The sequence below is a fragment of the Stylophora pistillata genome, chromosome 10, assembly GCF_964205215.1.
Source record: "Stylophora pistillata chromosome 10, jaStyPist1.2, whole genome shotgun sequence".
NCBI lineage: Eukaryota > Metazoa > Cnidaria > Anthozoa > Scleractinia > Pocilloporidae > Stylophora > Stylophora pistillata.
In genome coordinates this window covers 9,431,098-9,442,091 of record NC_142528.1, presented here as the reverse complement: position 1 = coordinate 9,442,091, position 10,994 = coordinate 9,431,098, and the positions used below count along the sequence as shown (strand labels likewise).

The window sequence follows — 10,994 nt, the reverse complement described above, 5'->3', positions numbered from 1 at the left end:
GCACTGTTTTCTTCGGTACCAGTCCACTGAAAAAAGACAGCGTTGTCCAGGACAACAAGAAACAGTGCGAAGTTTGAAAGTTTTTCGTGGTCATTTGAACAAATGTAGCCTGTCAGTCGAATTCTTCTTTCTTTCCACCATGAGTCGTCTTTATGACACGATTGAACCCTCTGTCATTGATGAGCAGATGCTAAAAAATGCTGTAGAGGAACAAGGACCGAAAGGTGAAGCTGGAAGGATAGCAAAACAAGAGGGAATCGACTTTGGAGATGTACTTTCCCTCAGACTTGATTTCAAAAGTAGGTTTTAAATTCCCTTTAAAGCCGTGGAAATACCTTCAGAATTCTTTTATGTATTATATCTTTCTTTACCATTATATCTATTTTATTTTCTGTACAAAGATATTTTGAAAATCGACAACTTATGGAGTCTAGTGAACCTGACCAAGTTGCAAATGGACAACAACATCATCGAGAGGATAGAGGGCCTGGATCTGCTCGTGAACTTGGAGTGGTTAGGTATAAAACTATTAGAAAATATTTGAAACGCACAAAGCCTTCGACAATAAAACAGTTACTCAGCAGCATTAACGTTTACACCGAAACTTCCACGAATACATGACCTACTCAATAACCAGCACCCGGCCCTACCTCTCCACCGACCACCTATTACACCGGTAACCAGTGAAGTCACCTGAGAGTCATCTCACCCGAAGTCATGTCGCCCAAAACCTGAGTCATGTTGCCATAAATTTTAGTCATGAGTTTGGTTTCAGGCAATATGACTTTGGGCGACATCATTGACCTCTGGGCAACTTGACCATAAACCATTAAAACAATACATGTAGATAGGGGCATTCAACCAACTGGTAATGGTGGGGAAGGCCTCAATGAGATTAAGTAACTTTGCCTTTGTGAAGTGGTAACTTTCATGGAATGTTGAACACTTGTGGAGCCACACAAGCGACAAAGATTAAAGAGGAGCAATTGCAATTCCTTAGCAGTGTCTCCCCAAAAATAACACTTTTTTTCCCAAAAGAGAGATCACAATTTTTTCTTTAAATTAAATTATTCATATTTTTACATTTTGAATGTTAACCGTTACACAAGTAAACCTGCACTAGTCTGTGCTGAACAAATGACACTAATTATACCAGCCAAACTAACAATTTATGATAAGGATCACTCAAAAGTCTATCAACATCTTAATTTGCTTGGTTCAACATTTTTTTGCAGATCTTTCATTTAACAATATTGAAATTATTGAGGGACTGGATAAACTTACCAAGATGAAGGATCTGACACTTTACAATAACAGAATATCAAAAATTGAAAACATGGAGTCTCTTACCCAGCTTCATGTGTTTTCTATTGGGAACAACAGCCTAAAACAGCTAGATAATGTGAGTATATTTCAACAATAGAGGGCTAAGTGGGTTAGAAAACTGTAATAGGTTATTGCACTTCCCTCTTTAAATAAAGTTATTTTATTGTATTGTATTGTAAGTGGGTAGCAATGCATAAAATAATGGGCATAAAAGGCAAACACAAAAATTGAATTTTGTGTTAACTTTTGGCAGTCATTCTGGTCAAATTGGATTTGTTCAAGGTAATTCTTTATTTTTAGAATTCAAACCATAACAATTTTTTAGAACATGATTGGTTATCACCTGCCTGATATGAGCTCTAATAGGACCATGTTTGCATAATACTTGTAAGTGGACACTATCAACTTCATGCAAGTGACTGGCATGACATTGACACTGTCCAATTACAAAATGTAATTGGTCACTTCACTTCATGTTCGTGTGCTTTTGCTGATTTTGCTGAGTTCATTGTCATTTTTTATTTATCAAAACACATGAGGCAATGGCTTGTTTGTTTCTAAAATTTTGTCGTAGTTTTGATTAATTGGTAACAGGACTTAATGTGTTATCCAATTCTGTCTGTAGTCGTACTCCAAGTTTATAAATCAGACTTGCACTTTGTGGTCGTCAATGGCTCCTATGATTACGGACCAAATTGGACCCCACTCTGTCCTATTATCATTTATTGCTAATTAATCATGTTTAATTATGAATTAGATTGTTACTTTTGCGGTTAATGTCAAGTTTTAGTGAGTACATGATATTCAAAGGAAAGGCAAAAATTAAAACTCACTAAAGTTACCCAGGCCAATTTAGGGGGTACTTCAATTCATCCACAAACTGCAAACTCTGCTTTCAGTGGAAAACTATGCCCCTGTTAGAAATGACACTGACACAAATTTAAATTAATAGCTTCTTAAAGATTAAACTCCAAAAAAGTTCTGAATTTGTGAAACTCAGTGTTTCCTGACTCTCATTGTGCCCTGGAATCAGTTAAACATAATTCAATAAAATCATCTTTGGTTGTTTAGGTAATTTATCTCAGAAAATTCAAGTCCTTGAGAACTTTAAACCTTAGTGGAAACCCATTTTCTGAGGAAGCCAATTACAAAGAGTATGTAATTGCCCATCTACCAGACCTTGTCTACCTGGACTTTCGCCTGATTGACGAATCAGCTCGAGAAGCTGCAACAGAGAAATACAGATACTCTATAGAGGAACTGGTTCATGATGAGACAGTAGCCAAGAGAAAACAGGATGAAATGGATGAAAAACAAAAGGAGAGACAATTGCACAAGGTATGTAGAGGGAAACTCTTACAGTGTGGAGGTTGGTAGCAGTGTGAAAGTTGGTAGCAGTGTGAAAGTTGGTAGCAGTGTGAAAGTTGGCAGCAGTGTGAAAGTTGGTAGCAGTGTGAAAGTTGGTAGCAGTGTGAAAGTTGGTAGCAGTTTGAAAGTTGGCAGCAGTGTGAAAGTTGGTAGCAGTGTGAAAGTTGGTAGCAGTGTGAAAGTTGGGAGTAGTGTGAAAGTAAATGTTGTAGCAGTGTGAAAGTTGGGATTAGTGTGGAAGTTGGTGGCCTTCCTTTTGATCGATAAGTAAAATTAATGTATCGCAGGAAGGAAGAAAGATTGCAAATGAGATCTTGAGAGTTCAAGGGTCAGGGCTCTTTTCAATGAGGTGTTATGAAACCAAATCCAGATTTCAAATCACTGACAAAGACCAATCAGAACAAAGGACAGTACCACAAAAAGCCAATGAGAAGTCCAAGTAAAGTTAAGTTGGGTAACTTTTGTAAAGCAAGAGGAAATGCACATAACCTGAATCCAATTGGATTTAGTGTTGATCTTGAGTGTTAGAGAGGGTGGTGCTCATTTTTAGGTCAGTTACAGAGCACAGTGAGGTAAATCCAAGGCAATTCCAGATTACTTTACCAGGGTTTAAACATGTTTTAAAGCTGTTTTGTTAAAAACCGTTTTGACTCATAGCAGAATTTTTTTTAGTCTTACTGAAATCCAACTGGTGTACAACTTGCCACTTGGCTTTGATTATGAATTATACTGAGGTTAACAATAGATCAAACTGACTTTGTCCTAGACTTAGTTGTTGCAGTCTTTTGCAGGATTATACCCTCCTTTAAGTGATCCCCATTGAACAACTGGAATTTTTTTGTTGTGTTCATTTGCCCTTAGTTTCTATTCTTAACAGGCACTTCTCCTTTCTAATTTTTAGATAGCCTTTGTGGAGGACCTGAATGGTCCATGGCTATTTGATAGCATGTATGCTGAAGATCCCGAGGCTAGCAAACTAGGGGCCCTTCCTGGAATGGAGGAAATCCTAGATGCGTATCCTTTACAAACAGCTTGCAATATTGTGAAATAATCTAATAGTATGTAGCTACAGGTGTAAGGAGATAGATATCTATTTCAGAACTGTATGCCCGTGTATTGCAAATTACGATAACACACCTTTACTAATTCAAGATACAAGGAGAAATTTACAACCATTTGCCAGGAAATATTCGAGTTTGGCTTGAAAGAGCACGAGAAAAGAGAGGCAGAAGTCGCGTCGTTCTTCTCTTGTTTGGAGGAAGCAACACAAGAAAACAACAACACAGGTGTCAAGCACATTCATAGCTACATTGAGTACAAGAAAAAGGTATGGAGCTCTTTGAAAATGGCAAGCAGATATACATGTGCAGTCATCGCACGAGTCAAATAGCTGCCAGAGTTTACATACATGGGAGTTCAATGGTGTCAACCGTCAACCATCAAGCAGCCTAAAATTTACCCTCCCCCCCTCCCTCCTGCCACTAAGAACCTCATAAATATGTTACGGTTTCGACATGAGTTTGATTCCCTCCACGATGGGACACTTATCCATTGCAAATTTCTCCCGCGCTCCACTCTTCACCCCTCCCCAGCCTTGCCCATCAAACCCTAACACACTTTCGAATAAACTCTAGTTTAACGCGCGTGTTATTGGCCGATCCGAATTGTGTTTTTCCGCTAAGTATTTCACCTTGAACAGGTAGTGACAAAAACTGACCACTCGCTAAATCGTGAGCGAACTTACATAGCGAAAACGCTAGTCAATGCTAGTAAGACGGCATTTGTAAGTTGCGGCATCCGCGCTTCATTATACTTCTGTACTACTCACGTCTCGCACTAAAAGGATACATTGTACATGATACATTTTGTGCCAGTTGCAGCCGATGTAGTAATTCCCATAATCCCAATTAATGCATTCTTATGTTTCCTTTCAGGTATTTTTGGACTATACTAGCCTTACAGACTCGAGTCATATGGCAACCTTGATGAAGGAAATCGTAGAAGAAATAAGAAAACTGTGGGATACACTAATGGGACTGGAAATGGAATTAGTGGACCAGTTGGAGGTAATCACCCTACGTAAATCGAAGATAAGTTGGTTTTATGAGCTGAGTTAATAATGAGTTATTTATCACCGTAGAGTTTCTAAAGCTGACGTATCGAGCGTTAGTAGCCCCCCCACTGACGCAGCACCACAGGTTCTTTAGAAACTTCCCCCCTTTATTCATTCTACGTAAATCTAGTTTGTTGATAAAATCAGTGCCTGAACTTCTTCTGACCTTCGTCAGAATCATGATTACACGAATCTGGCACGCGCCAAGGAAAAAGCATAAACAGACGGCTAGAAGGTTAATGTTTACAGACTTGTAAATGATTATTCGAATTAATAACATATTTTATCTCTACACACAGGACACAATTAAGGACTTTGAAAGGAACATGGCGGACCTTGTAACCGCATTTGTAGAACACGTGCAAGGATTATATCCTTTACTGAAGACTTGTATGGTAAATCAGGAATTTTGAGCGCGTATACCAAGCCATAGCTCTTGACTCGCGGTTTTTTTTTGTTTGTTTGTTTGTTTGTTTTAAGTCAAATGGAATTTGTATTAAATCCAAATCAATGCGCCGGATTGTGTTGTGCGGGAGGACGAGGGTTCGAGCCCCGGCCGGACCAATACTGATGGTCTTAAAATAAGTGAGGAGAATTTGCTGCCTTTCTATAATATCAAGAAATGGATAGATATTCTAGTCTTCTCGGATAAGGACGAATAAAACCATAGGCCCCGTCTCCTGGCAGGGTTAGGGGTAGGAGACGTTAATTTCCCACGCACGAGATTACTGTGTGGTGGATGTCCTCCTCTAGGGTGGGATGGGTGGGTGTTGCTCGGCATATTAGCATGTATTGCTAGGGGCCTAGTCAGCCTCAACAACCCGAGTTGAAATAAAGTTACCTAATGTAGTGGTTTCACCGGTGTGATCTGGGTGGGCCAAGCAAGGTTTGCAGGGGCATTAATGTATTGTTATATGCTTTCTTTCAATCAGCTCTGCTACTTTGCTTGTTGTTTTTCTCCGCCCCCCCACCCCCCCCCCCAATCTTCCTCCCACTTTGTCTTTCCACATCTGGGCGTTGAGTTGACAGGTGCCTGAAGGTCGTTAGAGCCCGCTTCTTGTTACTGAGAAGATTCTACCTCTTTGAAACCTTAACTTCAAAACTAATGACGAAATGATTCAATCTGGCAAAAAAATTCCATCTTTATTTTGTCTAAGAGCGCTAAAGCGAAAACTGCAAGCGGATGTGCTTCATAGTAGAACTAACAGACGTGAAATCAGTTGTTTTCGAGCCTCTATCAACTGAACCATGCGTTCTTCGTCCTTAACTTTTGTTTACAATGACGCAGTTACGTGACCTGGAAAACGCACATCACGAAAAAGTGTCGGATATCGCCGTAGTCACTCTTGAAAAACTGATGAAAAACGAGCTTGAGGAAGATCTGCCTGATGACTTGAGAATGGTGAGTTGGCTTTGGTTCATTAGTCGTTGGAACCTTTCCAGAAGATGACCAAAAAGTTGCGTCTGCTTTAGCTGATTTTTTAAATTTGTCCAGCCGTATGGCTCGACACTAACGGTAGCCCACTAGCCACAGACCAGTAGAAAATCAGTTTTGGGTAGTGGTTTTCAATTTCCTCTAGTCAGTTTGGCTAGTAAACAGACTGAAATTGTCGTAACATCTAAAACCGTCTAAGAACATTTAGCCACTTGGCTAGTAAGTTGAAAAATTAGTGTGGAGCCCTGCAGCTGACTAGATTAAATAGAAAAAAAAGTAATACAAGGAAACAAAACTAGCTGAAAGGTATGAGTATTTTTTTTTGTTGTTTTTTTTTACCTCTGCAACATACAGGTGTACGCCTTGTTTCGAAGTGCGTCGTTTAAAGGATTACACCTTGAATTCTATACACGCTTGAAGAAATCTAGAAATTTCATCCAAAACTGAGTAGCACTAATTATATAGGAAAATTCATTACTTGATGAGGGAATTCCGCATTAAACTACACGCGAACACCGACATCGCACGAATCGTGAAGCGATGAGTGCGATATCGGTTTTCAAGTGCAATTTAACGCAGAATTCACGGGTTGAGTAATGAATTTTCCTTGAATCGCATAACTGAGTAAAACTGAGAAAAAAAAAGAAAACAGTATCACTTAGCCTCGTTTTCAACTCGCAATTCCACGCTGAATACCTCGCTCCGTTAACCAATCAGAATGCGAGATTTCATTCAATGATGCGATTCTAGATTCAACTTAAGAATCTCGTTTTCAGTGTATCGGGTCGAGGAAATATCCATTTTCACCCTCAAACAGTTCAAATTTGGAAGGAGAAAGTTTCATAATGTTTTTTATCCATTACTTGTTTTCGTTATCGTATCAACTAAAAATGTTGTTTGTTTCCTAAAGCTGTTTGTTGATAAGGACACAATCATGAACGCTGTCAGTGCTTCTCATGATACCCACCTTCTGAAGATCGACAACAAGGTAAAGAAAAAAACCTATTTTTGTTGTTCATGGGTCTTGCTGTGTTATTTTCTTTGGGTTTGTTGTTGTAATTTAGAGTAATCAAAAGTATCTCCTAACTTTTTGCCAGCATTTCCGCATTGAGTTTGAAACTCTCGCAGACGATAGCCATCGTAGTATTATGCTACAATGTCGTGTGGAAAAATTTGCGTCACTTCACGTTTGCCTTTTTTGTCATGTAACAAGCTTTATAGTGTCCTCTTCTCTATGTAGTGAGTGCTTCGTTCATTCCAGGCTAATAACAGGGTAGTAAAACTGCAGATAAGTACACGCAGTCAAATTCTCCGCACTAGGTATTCTATGCTTTTTCTATGACCTTTCTAAGAAAATGTCGTCACAATCAGTTGTCTTTCTGAAATTTATCACCATCTAGACTCTCCTAAAGTGCCTCGTCATTTTTGTGAGAGAGAGGTAAAGAGAATTTAGTCTTAACCATTGTGGTACATTTCCAGGAGGATGATATGTTAACCCGAGCAACCACCAGAATGCAAACTCTGAACGAGAAGATCCACAATGACGAAGTGTTAAGAAACCGCAAAAGAGTTTCCGAGATAAACAACTTGGTGGATCACTTTAGAGATGAAGCGGAGAGTTATGAAGTCACGGGGCCCATGTAATGCGTGACACTTTCTTTTGTCACCCTTGTGTAAATGTAAGACTATTATGAAGTTTATCCTAATGTAAACGAATTTATTGACCTGCCATGCGTCTTAAACTGGTGAGAGCACTCAACAATCCCTGGCGACGATAACTGACAACACGTTTGAATGTTTTAACCTCATGTTGCTCTTACTCGTACATATACATATGCACATGTTGTTGACGTTCTAGGTTATGTCAATATGATATCTGTAAAGGGGATCCAGACGACCTTCTGCTACGAATTTCTGCTCTGTAGATGCGCAGGAATTGTTTGTTAAGGAAACAGTTTAAGATTATATGAAAAATGTCCTTGCCATGTTTTTGTTGTCAGTGGCGTCCGCCCCCTGCTTTTTACCGCACAGATCATCTGTTCAACAGGTTAATCGGGTAAATTACAACCCCTACATTAACGCAGAAAATCAGATAACAAAAAGGCGCGTATAGGGAAAGGCCAAAGGTTTTCTTTGGAGGCGGTTATGTAAATTAACAAAGCATGTTCCATCTTTCTAATTTGTTGAGGTTTCGCAATCTTTTGTATCCGTATTTTGTGTACAAATTGGTTTTGTTTTTGTACCACGTCAATTGTAAACATGTTGAATACACAGTAATTTTAACATGTAAATACCAGACTGTTTAAATTAGGAGGTTTTGACGTGTTTGGATATCCTTGTTTACAAGCTGTGCGTATGGAATGTAAAAATAAAAAATTGACGAGACACATGGTTGGAAGACTCTTCAGTCAAATTTGTTTTCTTTTCTGAGCAAGACCCTGAGGCATGTTTGTCTCGAATTGTCACAAGAACTCATCCCCGTTCTGTATCTCAAGTATAATTCTTGAATCAGTATTTTATTTCTTAAAAAGTAGAGCGGAAAGAAGCAATAAAGTGATAAATGAAGAGGATATTTTCGGAGACGAATTGAGCACTGAAATGTAACCTTATCAACCCCGGAGGCAACGTTAACATTGATTGTTTTTTACCTATATTGTAACTTTACAATTAACATCAAATTCGAAATTTGCTCAACCAGGATGTTTCTCTTCATCTTAACGAGTTTTGCTCATTGGATTTTCAGCAGATTTGTTTGCCGTGATGTCGCCACAATACTATAGGATTTCAGGGGTGTGTTTGTCACGTGCACTGGCAATCGCTCGTAAACACCAGATTTTGCTACAGGCATTAACGTCGTCAAATTAATTATCCATGTATTTGACTCTTTAAGCTGCGTTCAGAAGGCTGTGGTAAAGATTAACCCTCGTGTGCGAACGAAGCGAATTTTTTTGAAGTGATCAAAGTTGATTTCCGGTTGTAATAAATCACCTCGTTATTTTCTAGTTTTGTAACTGAGTGTAATCGACGTCTTTTTTATTCAATCGCAAGTAGCGGCAATAGTCCAAATCTTCTGTGATCCGTTTGGAATCCACAGCTTTACGTACGTGTGGGTTTACTAAGCTCTTCTTTTTGCTGGTTTCTTTTCCTTTCAATTCTTGGAGATAAATCGGAGGTAGTTTAATTGGAGGAAGAAGTTCAGACAAAGGCTTTTTTGCCGGACATTTTTCCTCTTCGGTAGGAGTTAGTCTTGGCTCAAAGTTTCCCCTAGCGCACACTGTATGCCTTCGTTGTCTTGTCTGGCGTGAAGTGTTCGAGGCCTTGTGGTTCTGTGAATCGTCCTTCGTGAGGCAGTCGCTTTTGGGATTAAAAGTGAGAGATCGCGAACGACCGACAACGGAGTGTCTTCGAACTCTAGAGCGCAAGGTGTCACCTATGGGACATGTGACTCGTGCGGAGGAGAGATTTCCTTCGGAGCTCGACTTGCTGAGAACGCTACTCGCGTCCCAATCTTCAGGTATAACATTGGTCCTTCCTCCCCAACTTATTTTACGTCTAGACCGCGAGAGTTTTGTTGAACCTGGTTCAGCTTTTGTAGTCAAAGAATAATGTTCGACTTTTTGTGCCCATGGTTGAATGTGGCGTGAGTTTCGATGAAATCCAGTCGGGTTTATGTCCTCTTCGAACTGAGAGCTGGACAGACTTTTCAAATTCGCTTCCCATGATAGTAAATCGTTAATACCATTATCGTTTTCAGCACCGCTTTCGAAAGTACTTTGTTCTTCGTCAGAATTGCTCTCAAAGGCAAACCCAAGATCGTTTGTTTGTCCCTCCAGCAACAAATTGTGAACTCGGGAGAGAAGATTGGATCGTGTCTTAGAAAAGTCACTCTCGAGTTCTTCTTTCTGTTTGTCGAGTCTTTTGTGGAGGATTTTTAGCTCCGAATCCTTCCGTGCGTTGCGGGCCAGTAGCTCTTTGATGGTCATTTTTGGCAAAGTATATCCTTCGTACACGAGTTTCTCTTTACTCGTCATATTCTTTGGCATTTTGCCCTTGAATTTTTATCAGAACTTGCAAGGATTCCGATGTTATTTTTCCGTCTCGGTAGACATGTGTGTGACATTATATTCCCTGTTTACGGAGGCGTCTTAGCTCTGACTGACCCCGTGAAATTAATCCTAGTTGTATTTGTTCCGAGATAGTAATTATTTACTTAACTTGTTACCAGGCATGCGCTAACGAACGATTCCAAACATATTTCAGCTTCTTACTAACCTAATTGCGAAAGTGATTGACCTGAATTGACCAGCCTTGCGTTGAAATGACTGTGCTTGTAAATAAACACATGCGAGAGTCACGACAGTCAGTTTTTTCTAAAAGGCAAGCATGCCTTGACTGGTTTCATCTGCTCCCGATGCAAAAGGGTTGGTTATCAGTATGCTACAGCTGGAGGAAAATTTAGTTTTTGATGGAGCCTAGGAGGAAATATTGCAGAAGTGAGAAGAAGAACGTTCAATGCCTGGGTGTTCTAGTTGCACATTTCGCGCTGTTTTAACTACTAATCCCACAACTTATTCAACAGTTCTTGAATGTTAGTCATGCAAAGTCAATGAATAGTCGATAAGTCTCTATTGTGCTTGCAGCAGATCTTCAACCTCGGATTAAAAAAGGTTAATAGGTTTTGAGCTTGACTCTAACTAGCAAATTAGCTCTTCAAGGGAGAGCTGGAGTGTGGTCTTAGAAGGCTCTTAGCCT

At 39.6% G+C, this 10,994-nt stretch overlaps 2 protein-coding genes across 3 annotated transcripts; one reads left to right on the top strand and one right to left on the bottom strand.

The window, feature by feature from the left end:
- The first annotated feature begins 30 nt into the window (after positions 1-30).
- Positions 31-8,812, top strand: LOC111340305 (dynein regulatory complex subunit 3). Of its 2 annotated transcripts, none has more exons than XM_088737225.1 (11): positions 31-299; positions 402-518; positions 1,236-1,402; positions 2,398-2,668; positions 3,600-3,708; positions 3,847-4,021; positions 4,629-4,760; positions 5,107-5,178; positions 6,087-6,209; positions 7,153-7,230; positions 7,722-8,812. In XM_088737225.1, exons 1-11 carry the CDS (start codon positions 140-142, stop codon positions 7,884-7,886), a joined length of 1,569 nt encoding a protein of 522 aa, XP_088593351.1. In that variant the 5' UTR covers positions 31-139; the 3' UTR covers positions 7,887-8,812. The 2 variants fall into 2 exon arrangements, with proteins under 2 accessions (XP_088593351.1, XP_088593350.1); XM_088737224.1 differs by having other exon boundaries at positions 32-299; positions 2,398-2,664; positions 3,596-3,708.
- On the bottom strand, positions 8,738-10,620 carry LOC111340307 (uncharacterized). The gene has a single exon (XM_022947131.2). It carries the CDS (start codon positions 10,283-10,285, stop codon positions 9,242-9,244), a length of 1,044 nt encoding a protein of 347 aa, XP_022802866.1. The 5' UTR covers positions 10,286-10,620; the 3' UTR covers positions 8,738-9,241.
- Positions 10,621-10,994: the final 374 nt, after the last annotated feature.